Below are 17,460 nucleotides of genomic sequence, written 5' to 3'. Positions count from 1 at the left end.
CAGTACCTGAAAACACTGATGTTACAATCACCTTGCCAGAGGACAATGCTGAAGAGAATGAGCAGCGTATTATGATCCTTCCTGGCGATCGAGACGAGGATGAGTATGATCCGCGTCATCCAGAACCCATCTCGTCGGCTGGTGCTGATGTACTAGCAACTGTTTACACGACTCCCTCCCTTCGTATGCCTAAACCAATGCAGGCTCAAGCAGGAGATGAACCTTCTCATTCGAAGCCGATTGATTTTAGTCAGTCAGGAATAGTGCATCTTCCACCTGTGTCCTCTCACAGTGCATCTGAAAGTGGTGGATCCTCACTGTCAGGCGGCTCTCTGGTATCGAGTAGAAAGGCGAGGGACAATATCCAGAGCCCTTTCTCCGGCTCCGGCTCCGACCCTTGGGGAAGGTCCGACAGAGGGAAAGATTCTGCAGGTGAAGGTACTCAATCAGGAGGTCTTTCTGGTACAGATTCTGCGGGCGATGCTGTTGGCGCGACGCCGTCCTCGATGAATATGAGTTCTTCAAGCGAGTTAGTGACATTTAGGTTTGAACACGTGGTAGACGAGGACGGCTTCCATGTTATAACAGGACGAGAAGGTGTCCTGACAAAATGCGAGGATGAGGTACGTGGCCGATCCGCACTTTGGAATCCCTGTACTTGACAATTTTGCTTTTATAAAAGCCGATCCACGCACCAGGGGCTGTCCAAGGCTTTGGCGTTTTGATTGCTGTCCAAGAAGATGACAATACTGGTAATTTGATAGTACGACAGGTGTCAGAGGTATGAAACAGGATACAGCTTTTGCATAAATACTTAATTTGTCATCAGAATGCGACGGAGATACTTGGTCTTTCTCCCCGATACCTTTTCAATCTTGAATGTTTTACCCAAACTCTGCCGGATTCTCAAGCGGATCTACTTTGGGATAATGTGCAGTTCCTCAATGATTCTGAATTCTCTGAAGGCGAACAAGGAACAAACGATAATCCCCAAGTGTTCTTGCTAAGTGGCTGGGGTGAGCCTGGTAGTGCTCCCTCGGATGAAGACGAAGAGATAGAAAGGGAAGGTGATAGACGATTTTGGACTTGCTGGTGTGCCGCGCATCGTCCTCCGTTGCGTGTACAGGCGAATGCAAACATGGATGGTAAGGCCCCAGGGCCATTTGAGCGATCAATCATCATTCTCGAATTCGAATTGGAGCGAGATTTATACAACCCACTATACCCGCCATTCCAGAGCGATGTTATCCCGTCGGGTTCACCAGACTCCCAGCCTAGTAGTAACAGCTCTAGAACGAGCTCCGGTTCAACTACGGCGACGACGTTCAGCAGAGATTCGGGCTCCACTACCGAGATGTACGCTTCTCCAGGACCGACTGTCAAGAATACGGCGCCGCTTTCCAGTAGCACAGAACCGAGCACATCTGACGTGCACACCACAATGCTCAATCCCGCCGAGCTGTTTCTAGCAGCAGAACAAGGGGGTCTCGAGGGTGAGGAGCAATGGTTCCCGAGGCCTGAGGACGTTTTTGAGAGTACGACAAGCCATGCGAAGCCTCTGAAAGCCCTTGAACGTATGAGGCGGATAAATCGTACGTTCAGTAACCCAGGCACTGAAAGATCTGGTTTAGGAGCCTTTGAAACGGCTCAGACGCGGAAGCAGCGAGCAAGGGCGAGGCGAGGTGCACAGACTGGCGTTGGTACTATGGATATCTTCGCCGTTTTAGCGCAAGTGAATGATCAACTGAGTTCAGCACCGGATCTTGAGTCATTCCTCAAGGTCGTCGTTGGTGTGATTAAAGATTTGACTCAGTTCCATCGCGTGTTGGTCTACCAGTTTGACGAGCAGTATAATGGTCAAGTGGTTGCAGAACTCGTTGATTGGAGGCAGACACATGAACTTTATAAAGGACTGCACTTCCCGGCTTCGGATGTTCCAGCTCAGGCATGTCGTATATTTGATCTCTTATGCTTCAGCTGACGGTTCATCCAGGCTCGAGAGCTGTACAAAATTAGTGAGTAGAATCGCGTTATTTTCGTGTTCTTGTCTGAGACTGTCGTTTCTAGATAAGGTGCGATTATTATACAACCGGTCTCAGGCTACCGCCCGTCTCGTTGTTCGGGGTCAAGAGGACCTGGAGACGCCTTTGGTTCGTTCTGATATTTTTCCCCTTCTTTCTTCGCGCCTGACTTGCCTTGAAGGACATGACACATTCATTCCTTCGGGCTATGAGCCCAATTCACATCAAATATATTGCTAACATGGGAGTTCGATCCTCTATGTCAATCGTAAGCTTTACAACCTATTTATCAGGAGTTTGCTACTCATTGATCGTAGTCGATTGTAACTTTCGGTGCTTTATGGGGGCTCATCTCATGTCACTCATATGGTGTGCAAGGAATGCGAGTTTCCTTCCCCGTTCGCCAAATGTTGAGACTTCTTAGCGATTCGATATCTCGCAACATTGAACGATTGAGCTATGCGCAACGCCTTCTCACCCGTAAACTGGTGCGCGGGTTTCTTGTCTTGTTTTATCTAGTGTTTACTGACGCAACCGTAACCTCAGATTAGTACCTTGCCTACCGATTCGCACCCGACCGGGTATATAGTCTCAAATGCCGAGGATCTTCTTAGTCTGTTTGATGCCGATTTCGGTGTGCTCGTTATCGGTGACGGCGCGAAGATCCTGGGTCCGAATCAACATGGTCAGGAGATCCTGCTTGTCGCCGAATACCTGCGATTAAAGCAGTTTACGTACGTTACTTACGTGGATTCGCGCAGCCCGAGATTAAATTTTCGTCTAGGCTGCTACAAGTCTCGCAATCAGTTGTAAAAGATTTCCCTGATCTGCAGCTACCCAGTGGGCTGGAAGTTATTGCGGGCCTACTTTACGTGCCTTTATCTCGAGGAGGCAAAGATTTCATCGCTTTCCTCCGCAAAGGTCAGCTGCGGGACGTGCACTGGGCAGGGAAGCCATATAAAGACTACAATGTGGAATCAGTCATGGAACCGCGGAAGTCTTTCAAAGTGAGTCGTTCATAGCATGGACGACGATCATATTATTGACGATGACCTTCAAATAGACATGGTCTGAAACTGTTGCAGGTAGATGCCGAGCATGGACAGAAGAGCAAATGGAAACTGCCGGCGTCCTCGCACTTGTATATGGGAAGGTGAGGGTGTCAATCTCCCCGAGTGTACTTCTCATCACTTAGTAACCTTCATTTAGTTCATAGAAGTGTGGAGACAAAAAGAATCCGCTCTACAGACGACGCAGCTAACGAACATACTGTTGTCCAATGCTAGTCACGAAGGTGTGTATCCTTGGGTTTCCATTTTTCGTTATTAACGTCTTTGGAAGTGCGGACGCCTTTGAACCATATCATAAAGTGTGTTGCTTAGTTGATCCAGCTATATTTACTGACATTTCATGTTACAAAGTTACCTTGAGATGGCTCTCAACGGACCACTGGATACAGAGACTCGCGAAAACCTTAGCAGGTCGCATTCTGCGTCCAAGGTAAAACTCACACATACATATCTTTTTCTGTTTTGCTAATAGTTCTTCCAGAGCCTGCTATTCACCATCAACGATTTGCTCGTAAGGATAAGACTTTGGGAAGGCTTTGCCTCAGGAGCTTATAGTGATTTATTATAGGACTTGACGAGGCTTGAGAGCGGGAACGAGACCTATTTCAATGAGCCATTCAATCTTCATGAAACAATTGCAGATGCCGTTCAACTATACAGGTCCGTAAATACCGCTCCCTTGCTTCGTTGGTACTAATTCGATGAGTAGAAACGAGGCTACTCGGCGCAACGTCCAATTTGACTTGGATATATCAAGTTGTCCTAAGGTCGTCGTTGGTGATGCAAAGAAGATTCGCACAGTCGTGGCCAATCTGACCGCGAATGCTGGTATGTGGATGCCCTAGTTCACCTTGTATCAAATCTCACTCGGAGGCTGTAAGTCAAATTTACGACGGAGGGGAAAGTTACAGTATCCTGCCATAAATTCGAAGAACCTCGTGGCTTACGGAATTCAAAAGAGGTCGCGGTAGAAATTGTTGTTGGTGACACAGGTTGTGGCATTGAGAGTGCGAGACTGGAGAACATTTTCCAAGTGTTCGAGCAAGTTGAAACATCCATTTCACGGTCGTCCGATATGCATAGTCTCGGTATGTTCCCCATGCAACTATCAACTTTATATTTATCCTCGTTCGTTAGGACTAGGTCTTGCCGTGGTTGCAAGAATTGTCGAGCAGCTTGGCGGTCAACTTCGCGTGGACTCGAAACCGAATGAAGGCTCACGATTTTCCTTCTTGATTCCCTTCGAATTGCCTCCAGCGGACAATCAGGGTGCCATGTCTCCAGCTCATTCCAGTTCATCTATCCAATCGTTACGTAGCCGGAAGAGTAGTGACTCGAGTGAAATTGACGGTATCGTGGAGGCTCTCCAATCCGACCACATGAAGAGGCCACGGGCCGTCAGACAGACGAGGGAAAGAAAGCGGCAATACAATCCCCGTTTGCCGGCGAAAGAGGGCACGTTCAACGTTGCGGACTCGCGCTTCCCAATTAAGAGTTTGAAGGTCGACGAATTCGATGTCGACAAATCAGTTGAAACATCTCAGATCAAGACGATGGCGCCGACTCCTGTGCCGCTTCGTCTTTCGCCTCCATCTGGTACTCGTAGCCCCGCACAGGTATCTCCTTCTCAGGCAGTTCCGAATGATAAGTTAAGGGTTCTCGTCGTGGAGGTAGGCTGATTGTTTTAATAATGGGGAATAAAAGGTAACACTGGTTGAATAGGACGACCATATCAACCGGACGATACTGACCAAGCGTCTTACCCTTGACGGTCATACTGTTGTCGGCACACGCGATGGATTGGAGGGTGTAGAAGCCGTCAAGTCCGATGGCGAATTCGACTGCATCCTAATGGATATTCAGTGCGTTCTTTTTCAACGTGTTCAACTTCGTCTTCTAACTGAAGTTGTAAAAGAATGCCTATTCTAAATGGATTTGAAGCTGCCAAGGCCATTCGGGAGCTTCCACTTGCCTCGGCATCGTCCCCAGTGTCCCCTGGAAAGATTCAGGCTCGCAAGTCAAAAGATCTCAACGGAGGTCGTATCCCGATATTCGCTGTTTCTGCGTCTTTGCCTGAAAGTCAGCGTGAGGAGATGCTCGGTTACGGGATAGACGGCTGGATCCTCAAGCCGATTGAATTCAAACGCCTACGAAAAATCCTGAGCGGTATTCTACACCCTGATCAGAGAGAAACTACAATTTATAAGCCGGGAGTGAATTGGGAAGATGGCGGGTGGTTCGAACGGGCGAGATCTGGTCAGTGAAGCAGTTACGAACAGTTCTGTTTCATTCTTTTTCTCTTATGGGCTTAAGTCATTTGTGTATTTATTATTTCCTTTGGTAATCGTCGTCTCGTCTGGTCATACCATGAAATACCTCATAGAAGGTCCTGTACTTAGTGACTCGGTCCATCTTGTGCACGCGATTAAGATGCAGAGCATTAATTAGTACTTCTGTATTTACGCTTCGTTTAGTTGTTCAATATCATGTATTACTCCGTCCTTTGTGGTTGACGAATCATTAGCGTCGCCAACACCACCGCTTGTATCTATTTATTTATCGTCTTCAGCATTTTCCGTTCACATTCTACGCCACGCAAGGTCTTCTACACCTTTCCACCTGCCTAGTTAACGTTTGTTGTGTTATGCAAACCTCAGGCTATGAGGTGATCCACTGATAAGTGGATGTAATTACTATTTACTTTATGTTTTGTGTATATATTTATCTATTGGGAACAATTGAATGCAAGCGGCGTGGCGCAGCGGCCAAGCGCGCAAGGCTCATAACCTTGAGGTCCCTGGATCGAAACCAGGCGCCGCTATGGCAGTCATATTAACAACTCTTTTTTTACCTTTATGTGTTTTCCCTTTGCAATGCAGTCGCAGCACTTCCCTGAATATGGAGCCTAGAAGAACATTTGTCTACTTTGCATCTTTCAGCTGAAAAAATAATAATCGGATTCGAAATTGGATGATCGGCGCTTCAAAATCAGTTGAAGGACACGTCGCGTCCGTGCTGCTTGATTCCTCACAAGCTGCTCTACCATGACCTCCATCACTCAGAACTTCCCTTGGTTCATCCGTGACCCCGCAGTGGCTATTGTTGGCGAGGTATGTGTTCCCGTAAACCGAAGAAACTTATATTAAATTCGAGTACTCCATAGAAATGTTACCGCTCGCTCGTCGAGGAACTTAATGTCGGTGACATTGACTGCCTCAAGTACGCGTTGTCCAAGGGCCTTGGAATAGGGATCGTTGTCGGGGGCTCCATAATGAAAGTTCCTCAGGTCCTCATCAGTAAGTGTACAACGGCGTGAAGAATCAGACTCACTGTGAGCTGATTTTTTGTTTCGTTTATAGTCCTGAGGGCACGCTCAGCGCGTGGACTCTCCTTCACTGCTTACGTCCTCGAGACACTCTCCTACGCAATCACACTAGTCTATTCCTACAGGAACGACTTCCCATTCTCAACCTATGGGGAGAACTTCTTCCTCACTCTTCAAAACGCGCTCATCACAGTCCTCATGGCGTACTACCCTACCTCAACCATGCACCGCGTCAAGACCAACGTGTCCTCTGCGATGGTGACATTGCTTGCTGTCCTCGCGGGTGGATTCGCGTTGTACACGCTCCCACCAACGACCCTAGCGCTTCTCCAGCTTGCGACGACTCCACTCAGTGTTCTTTCTAAGCTGCCACAAATCATGACGAATCACCGCGCACGCTCAACAGGCCAACTCTCCGCCTTCGCAGTCATCTCGCAAATCGCAGGTTGTCTCGCTCGTCTTTTCACAACAGCCACAGAAGTCGGCGACCCACTCCTCTTCCTCGCATTCGCCACCGCACTCGCACTTAATTGCGTTCTTGGGGCACAAATGTGGATGTACTGGGGTCGGGATGCGGAGAGTAAGGGTGTAGACATTGGTAGAGGCCCTCCGATGGAGAAAGATAGAGTCGATATTGTTATACAGCCTGCGTCACCAGCGGGTCAACAACGCTTCGCATCCCCTACCGGACGCCGTTGGTCTCGCAAGGTCGATTAAACTATGTGTTAATCCACGTTCGCATGTAATACTTAGTTACTATTAGATTCCGCAACTTTACACATCTAATTATAGTCCATTCTACACTTACGGCAAGTTAAACTACAAGGAAAGTATACAAACCCACAAATAAGATACATATACATTGCGCATGCCAGAGAGAAGTGAGTAACCTCCAGGTAGGTCAATGAGGTGGATCCACCAGGACCAGGGCAAGACAGGGTTCCAGACCAAGAAAAAAAATACCCTTTAGGTCCGATCATGTTTAAACCGTGAAAGTTCGGACCAAAGTCGGGCTCGTTCATCCAAGAGGGCAAGGGTGTATTGAGTTGGAGAGGTATGTCGGGTGATGATCCTGCCTGATGAACTTCCAGCTGGAGTTCTCGGAGTAGACGGACTCGAATTCTAATAACAAAACATTGTTGCTCGGTAAAAGTGTTATTTGCATATTATGCAAAGAAAACTCACAGAAATCCGGGGCTTCGGGTTCATACGTCTTCGCAACTCATAAAGCCTTAACTCGTCTTCAAAGTCAATCGTCTCCAAATGTCCTGTTGTACGTATGGGTGGCGTGATATTTGAGCTCCCCAAGACATCATTCGGACAATCGCAAAATGAATCATTGTCCGTGCGACTGTCGCTGCTCCCCTCTGAATCAGAGTCGTACCGTCTTGATGGTCTCCTAATTGGACATAGTTGAGCTAACGAAGAGTCGTCCACTTGGTGTAAATGCGTATGTTCGGCATGAAGAAGGGAATCCTCCCTTTCCCTTCGTGATGGACGCAGAAAATGCTGAGAAATAAAGTTGACAGATTCGTTGGCCTGCAAATCTTGAGAGTCATCCTCCAGAACGTCATGTGTACTAATCGTCGTGTGCGACTCGTCGAAGCTGCGTGTCGAATGCACTAACAACGAATCGTCATGGTTCGTCGACACAGCGGACAACAAAGACGGCGATGTCGGTCCATCAACATTCCCACCATTCCCACTTCCACCTGCAATGTTAAAAGTATCCCTAGATCTTGCGACGTTCCCAACAGCCAACCCATCCTGTGAAATATAACTCATCCGCTTCCCAAGCCAACACAAAACCTCTGCAACACGCAACACCTCCTCGCGTCTCCCTTCCGCTAATCGCCTCGGATCCAATTCGCCCAGGCCAACATCGATCCCAAGAACGTCATCGGCCAGTACACCAATGAATATCTTCATTGCTTCCACTCGAGCAGGGTATGTTGCTGACTTGCGTGTTTCCTTTGAGATCGGCAGACGAGTTCGGAGCATTGACTCGAAGATCATGAGGATGAGAGGTGGTGTAAGGTCTTGTATGGTTTGTAATACGAGAGAGATTTCTAGGCTCGTGAGGAGGGAGTTAAGGGTCCGAACAAGTACAGCTGCTTAGTTGAACATTACAATCAGTACAGGTCAAACCGTGATGTTACAAAAAGCAAAACCACTAGACATACCTTCACCTTGATTTTCCATGTCGATTGATGTTATTTAATCCCAAGATTCTTTTCTGTGCCTTGTTAAGCCTTTGTGGCATGGAGGAAATGTTGTGCATGCTGCGTCTGAATGCGTCGCAATGGAAGTTCAGCAAGACGTTGTTGGTCCGTATTTATCAATTGTTGCGTACATAAAGCCTCACCAGTAAGAAGCACAACACAAGTGCATATTTGACGCACTCTACGACTTAGACAATCCAGTAAATGCATTATCTTCCCGTTGGACACAGAAATGATACAGCCTTTCTGATAATCTGTGGAGCTACCAGTGGTCGCTGCGTGTGACGCTTTAGGAAATCGACTCTAGTTACCTGCCCCTGCTAGATAAACTAGAAGGATGTCGCTTTCAGTGAGTGGAGCTTCGTTTATTCATTGAGGCATGGCCTAATCAATCAGTACAACTAGTATGGTCTCATACACCCAGAACTCCGCCACCGCCAATTACCGGAACGAAGTAATTCTCCTGAAGCTTCTGTGCCGCTTCCATCAATTTCCTGTCCTCCACACCCAAAGTATCCAAACTGAACTCCTTCTCTCCGAATATACTGCTCTGCACGTCGCAGACTTTACCTTCTTCAGGGAGAGTTCCATCGATGAAATAGTCCTGGACAGCTTTGATCGTGCAAAGCGACGCTGCTGCGATCGAGCAGTGCTGCAGTCACTCATCAGCAAGGTGACAACGGAAAGCAGGATCCATTGGTCAAGTACTCACTCCTGGAGAGTCCTGCGTCAGGACTACTGAGTCCTTGAACCATTTTGAGACCTTATGGGCACTATCGAGCATATAGGTATTATGCGCTACACCTGAAATTCACGACTTACTTCCAAACAGGGGTCACGGGGTCTATTGATTGAAATAACTAGGTGAGCAAGCTATCCTTCTGCAATCAAAATTTTATTCACCTGCTGTATTTCCGATCAGAAGCAAGGGATGGCTCGTAGTTTGCTCAAATGACCCTATAATCAGAAGTTAACACGCAGTCGACTCAGGTGAAATCGACTATATAAACCATTGAACCGCTCCTTTGATCGCAACTCCCAAACACTGTATAGATAACATATTAAGTCAATATCGGAAAGCACAAAGAATTGAACTCACGCGCAGGCAACTCCATGAGGCCAGGACGGTGCAAAGCTTGACATCTTAGCCATCTCATCGAATGCTTGACGTACACTTTCAAGGTCATCATCACGATCCACCGCATCACCGCATGCAATCGAATACGTCGTCTCATAGAACCCACTGAACGGAGCAGGTGCCTCTCCAGGCGCAGGGCAATCGCACTTCATGAGCTGATCGAACACACGCCTCACCGAAATAAAATGAAGTAAATCTGCATGTCCGTCTTCAAGATCGCTAAGTGTTTCCGCAAGGAATCGGCCGAGCGCATGCAAGTTGTACAGAATGACGAGTATGACATTCCTCACCACTCCGTAATCGATAACACTAAATTCTATAGGGGCGTCAAACAGGGAGCCATAGACGGGTATTGGGGCCGATTTTAGCTTGTTCAGCACACGCTCAACTCGTGCCTGGACGAGTGACGTGCTGTTTTCGTATAAAGGGCATTTTGACGGTCCAGCAGCAACACATGATTGGTAAAATACCTGAAGTGCTTTGTCTGTGTCTCGGAGATTGTTCCCCCATGCACCTGTTCGAATCGTAAGATACTGGAACTCGTGCTTTTGATTTCGGTTCAAACTAATATCACCAACCTTTGTAATAATCTTCCGTGTCTACGACGCCATCAATGATCAGTCGTCCAACATTGTCCTAGAGTCGCTCGGTCAGATGTCACTCAAGACGATATGATTGATAAGGCTCGACTTACTGGGAACATTGCTGCAAACCTAGATGCACAGTTTTAGGACGAGGCAAAGTTGAGGCACTAGAGTGAACTCACGTTGCACCAAGGACTGTTCCATAACTAACCAACCTTGGAAGTCAAACAAACATGCAAATCCAAACTAAAAATACCTACGAGAATCCCCAATATTGAATTTTGTCCTGTCCGAACGCTTTTACAATGCTCAGCATATCACGAGCGACAAGTGGAGTTGACACTCTCTCGGCAACATATCGAGCGCGGTCCTTTACAAGGTTGCTAAGAATTTTCCCTCGCGCATATGCTTCTCCAAGCGAAGACATAGACGCATTGAGGTCGAGAGGGAATTGCGAGAAGAACTTGCCAGCTTCGACTCGATCCGCGAAAGCAGTTAGTGAAGGAGTTGTGAATCCAACACCTATATAAAAACGTAGGTTCGATTAAATCCGAAGTTGCCTGCTGTAAAACGGCCTATATGCGCACCTCTTGGATCAAAGCCGACGAGGTCAAACCCATCAGACAAAATTGTCCTGAAAGCCTCTTCAAGTAACAATACAGTCTCCACTCCGGACCCTCCTGGTCCTCCTAAACGTAGAAGGCACAGTCATCAACTTTGGTTCGAATGCTCTTGATTTTCAATACAATGATACCAACCAGGATTGAACAGGATAGGACCTCGGTACTTTTCGTGCCCTGGTGGATAAATCGACGGAGACATGACCAACGCGACAGCCGCTTCTTCTCCAGATGGCTCATCATACAACATAGGCACCTGTGGAAACACAAGCATTAATTCGACACTATACCCATGAAACTGGTATAATATTGACTTACCGTCAGTCTAGCACACTGGAATCGCTCATAACAGTCTGTCCAATTGAGTGCTTTCGATGGCCGTTGCTAAAGGCCAAGTTAAGTAACACAGTTCAAAGAAAAAAAGAAAAATGACCGTGATCACTTACTGCAGTCCAGTTAAACCAATAAGGAGCATTTTCGACATTTCCAGGCTTCTCATCACCTCCTTTAGGTCCAACAGATAACGGAAACCAAGTATTAGACCGCCAATAATGAATGAAGACAAGCAAGACCGTCAAGAGCGCAAAATGATGAAAACGTCTCGACCGACGACGTTCACGTCGCGTCATGTTGACTTCCATCTCTCCAAGAATAGGCGTGCGTCCATAGCCAACATACCAAGACTCCCGTTCACGCGTTATACCAGCAGCATCTGCCTCGCGCTTTTCATTTTGACTTTCAGCATGGGGCATATCAACACTTTGTAGATGATGACAGTATTAAAAGAAATGACTGGGAAGCCTAGCTTCGGCTTTAATACATGGGAATGAAGCGAACAGCGCCCAGATGGTTCTGTGACCGCAGTTGGAAAGGTATGACAACGGCTCATATGACTCGATCGCGTGTACGTGTTTTGATAGACTAGTGATGCATTTTGTATTCAACACGATCGTATTTTCACACTATACTTCCTTACATTTGTGGCAAAAAGAAAAATAACGCATAAGCAGTCAAAATCTGTTACATGACTTTACTACTGCTATACCCATTTGCAGATCCTACCCCACTCTTTTTCAATCTTCTCCCAGTCGCGAACACTACGCTATCCACGATCGTCGCAATGGTCAGGACTCCACCGATAATTGCGCACGTCCTGTCAAATAAATCAGTAAACATGCAGGACATCAATGCATACAACCATAAACTCACGAAGTGAGGAAATGCGCGAAGGATTGGCGAGTCTCGCTATGTACGACGAGAAGCGGTGAAATCTCGTAGTTGATGAATACTCCTAATAATCCGAGTTCTAGTTAACCAATATTCCCCTTGAGCTGACAATTCCAAAACTTACCCGGCATGCCGACGTTTGTATGAGCAATATGGACACCTTCCTTTGTTTGTCCAATAGCGCCAGTGGTAAGGTCACGCTCGAAATGAGTTGCACTGTATTGGTGCGTTTTCACCTGATGCACAGGTAAGTAACACTCATCAAAGAAACAAAAGTAACATACCGTCTGTCCGTCCATAAGTTCAAACTTTGTCGAAACGACTTTTACGAAGTACTGGAACATATATTGTAGTGATGCAGCCTGAAAAGCAATCATGAATTTCATCCAGGTGTAAGCAATCAAGCACACTACCTTTCCAACAGCTCCATCTAACGGGTTCGCCTCAATACCAAGTTTCTTCTTGATACCCTTACTCCTTTCTTTCTTCCTGAAGTTATACTCGTCATCACCTTCAAATGAGAGTTCGTGTACTATGTGCCCGAAGTCATGGCGGTTCTTGTCTTCTTTCAAGTACGGAACGAGTTCATGAATGTTCATGTAGTTTGTCTGGAACGAGCGACCCGGAGAGAGATGGATGTTGCCAATGACTTTGTTTACACGCAGACGACCCGAGATGTTGCACCCTTCAGTTGACTGTTCGTGGAGTTTTTCTGACCAGTGCTCCCGTACACACTACGATCAAGGAAGAAAAGAATTAGCCTTTGGTAACATTTCATCTGAAATCATGCTGACCTGCTCAATTGAATCTGGATTGCTGAAACTCCATCCCTTATTCACGTATGCCTGACGAACTTCCTCGCAAGTATTACAGCAACCGCCTTCTGGTGCAACACCACCATAGCAAGAACCACAATAATTATCCTGAGTCTGGTCATTCATGACATCCAACTTGTTTCGTAACTCCGCGCTGTGTGAGTTTGGGACGACTGCGCCATTTGCGTCAAGACGAGCTTTAACAATGTTGTGTGAAATATCGCGTTGTGCTTCTCCGCTAATGTCCATGACATCCAAGCTAAGTACTAGAATAGAACAGGCGTGTCAGACTTATGGCATGTCAAGCGTGTGGTGTGGCGATCGACGTACGGTAGCATGGCACCTTTGGGAAGGTGACGTTCATTCGTACGGTCAGACGTTCCCCACGACTTCTATCAACCACAATGGATGTCTCTAGATTGACGCGTCGGTAATCCAAGAACTCGATTGTCGTGAATGCCAATATGATTGCGGCAGACAGAATGGTCACTGTGCATGTTCATTAGCCAATCGTATCGACATAAACAGTGACGCATAACTCACAGAAAGCACCGGTCTTCGTCTTGACCTTCACATCTTCCATAGTCTGAATAATTTCCCAGTTGACAACGAAGTTACAATAAGTGGAAATAATTTGCTTGCCTTGCCAAAGGCATCGATGCCCTTTAGGCCCCCGAACATCCCCTTCGCCATGCTGTCTGAATAGTGATACAGGTGTAAAGGAGTGAGGGAGAGAAGGGAGAGACAGCGAGCGGCTTGAAGTGCAGGTTGTCACCAGCGGTTACAGCAGAGTCGTTGACACGTCAACCCATGCTCGGCGAATTGACGCGGAATACGTGTTTCGTGGCGGCCGCGTCTCTTTCGTAATCAAATCTGAAATCATCTGCAACACATTATTATAGTAATTTATACCATATATTTATAATTCCATCAATTATTTTTGCAAAGCATAGGTTAAATGTCCGCGAATAAATTATGATATACAGAATGATCAAACTACTGCAGACCAATTCGGTCCACGCCCTCCCGTACCTTCCCGAGCAAACTACGCACGCCGTCTCTAATCCCATCAGCCTGAACAGCCGGCCCGCTCCTGCCGTCCGTTCGAAATACACCAGCTCCAGGCCCTCCAAGACTAACGTTTACGTTGCCCAACGTCAAATTCAATGCTGGTGCGTTCGACGGCGCTTCGGGCGGAGGGTCATACACCGTTGGTGGGAAATTCGCAGCAGCAGTTCTAATCATATCCACAAAGCTAAACGGACGAAGAAAGCTTATCCGGCATCGTCTAGAACCAAAACACCGAATTTCTCACCTTCCTGAATTATGCACAGTTGTTCCACCCAGAAGTATCCGTGTTCCCGCAGCAGAAGCGGTAGCAGATCCTGGCGGTCCATTACCAGAGCTTAGGTCTTGGTTTAGGAGAGAGACGACCCGGGCTTCTTCGTAGGTGGTTCCGCCAATGATAAAAATAATCACGTCTTGAGGTCTAGAGATTTCGGAATCAACTCGTAACATCCCTCTAGATCGCTAATGATCAGACCTCTGTAGAGCTGCATTCGGACCAGGGTTCTCTACAAACGGATATGAAGCCTCCTTTAACCGACCCTTGAGCAAATTCTCAAGCGTCTGAGATAGATTCGGGTTGTGTTGTGTATAGACGTTCTCAACACCCTGGGAAGAAGCCGTAAATAGTGCTTGGAGTAGGGTTGGAGTATATTTACCTTCAGACCCTTCAAAGCGCTGAAGCCCTTCGCTAATAGAGTTTCGGTGGAGAATAGATCGCCTTGCCGCTGGTCGGAACCTGCGATATTAAGAAAGGCATAGACGAGCTGTACGGGAAAGGCATGTTAAACACAAGCGAGATGTTGACAGTAACGATCAACCTTAGCATCCTCCGCTGATACGCCGTTTTCAAGTGCGAGATTAATTAGGTTTGCAATATCATTGGCTTTTGTCTTCTGATAACGCAATGCGAAGAGTATTACAATCCGCAGCTTCTGTTGTGGTGAGACAGCTCCATCACGAATGATGTTTTGTACAAACTAGACATGCAAGGTGTCAGAACTAGGTTCAGGGTCGCATATGAAGATCGAACCTTCAAGTCTGCGCCGGAAGACGTCGCCAACCCCTGCTCGACTTCACCGAGATCGAGCAGCTTGTGTTTTTCCACCAAACGGCTGAGTTCACCCACCAAAGCCACGTGTTTGCTGACGTTTCCGCCTAGCTTCCTGAACTCCGGGTATTCTTCAACGAACCTTTTCATGTCAGTGATCGAGTTAATCGCTGACGGAGAATGTGCCAAAGATCGTGACTGATATGACTGGACATAGGATTTGAGGGAGGTACCCAGGTCACCGAAGGTGGAGAGGTGATGACCTTGAAAGAAGGGATCCGTCGACACTGTAAGCGTTATCTCCTACGGCAAAGCGCGTCAAATGTAGGGCCGCTGTAGGCGAAGAAATAGACGTACACGTAATTCTGTGCGTATTCCAGGGGCTTGGCTGAGATCTACCCTGCCGTTCTGAATGCCAATTAATTCGTGCACCATGGCTTGATAGGTCCATTGAGAGAGCAAAGGGGTCACAGGGTCGTTGCGACGATCAAGCAGGAGCAAGAGTGGAGGCATCTGAGTAAGGCGGAAGTCAAACAGACTCTTCTCGCTTTGTATTCGATGCTAATTTCCGGCGTCAGCCGTGGAAAGGAGCTGGGCGAACTGTCGGAACGCACATGAACTTCGACCCCAAGCTTCTTCGCCATCTCACTCATCCTTTCGTACCGAATGACAGGTTTCTTCTTCAGACTCAAGAGGACAGCAGTCAGCCCCTGAACTGAGCGCTCAAGGGCTTCTTGGTTCCAAGCATTTGGGTTGGAGCCGTAAAGCGGGCACGATCTTGAGGGTGTATGATTGAGGGAGAACAATGCTGGCAGAACGGACGCGTAGTCGGCAAAAAATTCCTAGCAGCATATGTAGCGGACGTTAGCATGGCGTAAGTACCGCGACACGATTTATTGTTCACCTGTACTTCTCGCACGACTTCATATTCATCTGCCTCGGCCAGACGTTCTATTGCCATCTTGGTAAGGACGTTGCTGAAGTCTGAAATCGATGTATTCAATTCAATCCGGTCCGGGAACCTACAACCTGACTGACTGACACAGGTAGTATTCTCCATATTTCGGCTCCCGAAGTTCTGCCTCCAGGGCAGTCAAGCTTTCTTCTGATGCTTGCAAGAAGCAGACACACTTCAAGTGAGGCATACGTTCCCGTTGTGGGTTGTCAATCTTGTCAGTTAGATAGACTTGCTGAGATAGAAGCACACTCTGCGTAGCAGATAGGGAAACAATAGGTGTCTTACGTGAAACATTATATTAGTACAAGATAATAAGTCAATAAGCGGTTATGAACGCACCGTGTGTGCATCAAGGAGCAGCACCTTCATTGCGTTTGGGGTTGACACCATCTTATTCACATATGTCTCGACAGCTTTCACAACATCCATGTTTTGATAGCAGATAACCCGTTCCAGAGCACTATTGGATGAACAGGCGAATTTAGGAGGCAGCTAAGACGATGAGATGCAGAAGTGAGGCGCGTCTATGTAGTATGTTGCCGCGATCACGTCGATGCACTACGTTTCGTGCCGATCCTCTCTATTGCCTTTCTCGGTCATTCTCTAAGTCGACCTTGGACTCGGGGATACCTCAGTCAGGATGCTCTGCACAAACGAGCAAGGTCGATTGGCGAATAATGAGCTCCAGTACCACGAAACTCAAAACTCCTATCTGTCGAACATTAGAGACTCCTCTTCCTCTTCCCTTAACAGAATTCAATACAAACACAACGGGGTCAACTGAACTAAATTTAAATCGTACACGACGCGAAGGTCATGCATCTTCAAAGCGTACTGAATAGGTTTCCATCAGAATCAAGTCGTTCTCGTAGACAAAGGCTTGGGGCTTACACGAACTTCTCTAGGAAACAATTCTCTGGAGAGCGGACGCCTCGGATTTATCGAAGTCAACCTGGAAGAATAACACTTGGTTTATGCCTTCTCTGACCCCTGCCGAGCAGGGTTCGGGGGATGGTTTTGTCTCACTCCCCACTGTTGTACACTCGATTCTTGCCTCAGACGAGAACGCTGTTCAATACTGTTCCAACGCAACATCTGTCATTGCGGAGCCGTACTTAGCCGGCAGACGATTGTACGCTAATGATAACACTTTTCTGTTCTTCTTAATGTAAAACGGGGCTGAGAGACCGTTCGGAAGGTAATTCTAGTCGTTGGATTCTATATTTTATTCATCTTCCGTTTGGCTTGCTCAACTTGACTTTATTCTTCTAATTAGAACGCAAGGAATTTATCACGTCTCCGGAGTAATATCCTACAAATATGCCGGATGATGCCAACGCCCTCCTCGGTTCTGGTGTGACAAG

General features: G+C 47.2%; 6 protein-coding genes and 1 non-coding gene across 7 annotated transcripts; 3 read left to right on the top strand and 4 right to left on the bottom strand.

Annotated features, from left to right (window-relative positions):
* Positions 1-197: 197 nt before the first annotated feature.
* FOMMEDRAFT_97970 (uncharacterized protein) lies at positions 198-5,355 on the top strand (the record flags this gene model as incomplete). Its single annotated transcript, XM_007271739.1, has 21 exons — positions 198-623; positions 683-781; positions 830-1,256; positions 1,335-1,952; positions 2,001-2,015; positions 2,068-2,150; positions 2,203-2,289; positions 2,339-2,509; positions 2,568-2,755; positions 2,806-3,028; positions 3,085-3,174; positions 3,231-3,315; positions 3,363-3,390; positions 3,443-3,521; positions 3,573-3,602; positions 3,660-3,751; positions 3,801-3,919; positions 3,973-4,179; positions 4,229-4,761; positions 4,814-4,953; positions 5,007-5,355. 21 exons carry the CDS (start codon positions 198-200, stop codon positions 5,353-5,355), a joined length of 4,089 nt encoding a protein of 1,362 aa, XP_007271801.1.
* A 483-nt stretch (positions 5,356-5,838) lies between these two features.
* On the top strand, positions 5,839-5,912 carry FOMMEDRAFT_t78. The gene has a single exon. It is a non-coding gene; the product is annotated as a tRNA-Met (tRNA).
* A 223-nt stretch (positions 5,913-6,135) lies between these two features.
* FOMMEDRAFT_149499 (mannose-P-dolichol utilization defect 1 protein) lies at positions 6,136-7,165 on the top strand (the record flags this gene model as incomplete). Its single annotated transcript, XM_007271826.1, has 3 exons — positions 6,136-6,201; positions 6,255-6,387; positions 6,451-7,165. 3 exons carry the CDS (start codon positions 6,136-6,138, stop codon positions 7,131-7,133), a joined length of 882 nt encoding a protein of 293 aa, XP_007271888.1. The 3' UTR covers positions 7,134-7,165.
* An 18-nt stretch (positions 7,166-7,183) lies between these two features.
* FOMMEDRAFT_149498 (uncharacterized protein) lies at positions 7,184-8,618 on the bottom strand (the record flags this gene model as incomplete). Its single annotated transcript, XM_007271825.1, has 3 exons — positions 7,184-7,538; positions 7,602-8,527; positions 8,600-8,618. The coding sequence occupies 3 exons, from the start codon at positions 8,616-8,618 to the stop codon at positions 7,383-7,385; spliced, it is 1,101 nt and encodes a 366-aa protein (XP_007271887.1). The 3' UTR covers positions 7,184-7,382.
* Positions 8,619-9,050: 432 nt separating this feature from the next.
* Positions 9,051-11,817, bottom strand: FOMMEDRAFT_114925 (alpha/beta-hydrolase; the record flags this gene model as incomplete). Its single annotated transcript, XM_007271824.1, has 14 exons — positions 11,427-11,817; positions 11,299-11,364; positions 11,119-11,236; positions 10,948-11,049; positions 10,621-10,882; positions 10,543-10,566; positions 10,471-10,489; positions 10,355-10,412; positions 9,738-10,290; positions 9,649-9,683; positions 9,542-9,595; positions 9,461-9,482; positions 9,351-9,411; positions 9,051-9,290 (listed from the first exon to the last, which is right to left on the bottom strand). The coding sequence occupies exons 1-14, from the start codon at positions 11,730-11,732 to the stop codon at positions 9,051-9,053; spliced, it is 1,920 nt and encodes a 639-aa protein (XP_007271886.1). The 5' UTR covers positions 11,733-11,817.
* A 143-nt stretch (positions 11,818-11,960) lies between these two features.
* Positions 11,961-13,821, bottom strand: FOMMEDRAFT_143544 (endoplasmic reticulum-derived transport vesicle ERV46). The gene is made up of 9 exons (XM_007271823.1): positions 13,665-13,821; positions 13,566-13,608; positions 13,353-13,511; positions 13,002-13,288; positions 12,621-12,941; positions 12,492-12,569; positions 12,332-12,443; positions 12,190-12,271; positions 11,961-12,133 (listed from the first exon to the last, which is right to left on the bottom strand). The coding sequence occupies exons 1-9, from the start codon at positions 13,713-13,715 to the stop codon at positions 12,001-12,003; spliced, it is 1,266 nt and encodes a 421-aa protein (XP_007271885.1). The 5' UTR covers positions 13,716-13,821; the 3' UTR covers positions 11,961-12,000.
* Positions 13,822-14,018: 197 nt separating this feature from the next.
* FOMMEDRAFT_97667 (vacuolar protein sorting-associated protein 45) lies at positions 14,019-16,525 on the bottom strand (the record flags this gene model as incomplete). Its single annotated transcript, XM_007271599.1, has 11 exons — positions 14,019-14,277; positions 14,338-14,511; positions 14,566-14,696; positions 14,747-14,854; positions 14,909-15,067; positions 15,121-15,441; positions 15,496-15,699; positions 15,753-15,980; positions 16,043-16,122; positions 16,181-16,376; positions 16,436-16,525. The coding sequence occupies 11 exons, from the start codon at positions 16,523-16,525 to the stop codon at positions 14,019-14,021; spliced, it is 1,950 nt and encodes a 649-aa protein (XP_007271661.1).
* Between the last annotated feature and the right edge of the window lie 935 nt (positions 16,526-17,460).

The sequence above is a fragment of the Fomitiporia mediterranea genome (genome assembly GCF_000271605.1).
Source record: "Fomitiporia mediterranea MF3/22 unplaced genomic scaffold FOMMEscaffold_18, whole genome shotgun sequence".
Taxonomy (NCBI): domain Eukaryota; kingdom Fungi; phylum Basidiomycota; class Agaricomycetes; order Hymenochaetales; family Hymenochaetaceae; genus Fomitiporia; species Fomitiporia mediterranea.
This window is presented reverse-complemented; position numbering and strand designations above follow the sequence as displayed.

Coding starts and splice junctions, on each gene's coding strand:
- FOMMEDRAFT_143544 (XM_007271823.1), bottom strand. CDS start 13,715: ATGGCGAAGGGGATGTTCGGGGGCCTAAAGGGCATCGATGCCTTTGGC. Junction 13,289..13,352: donor CCCAAAGGTGCCATGCTACC/GTACGTCGATCG, acceptor GTTCTATTCTAG/TACTTAGCTTGGATGTCATG. Junction 12,942..13,001: donor ATCCAGATTCAATTGAGCAG/GTCAGCATGATT, acceptor CCTTGATCGTAG/TGTGTACGGGAGCACTGGTC.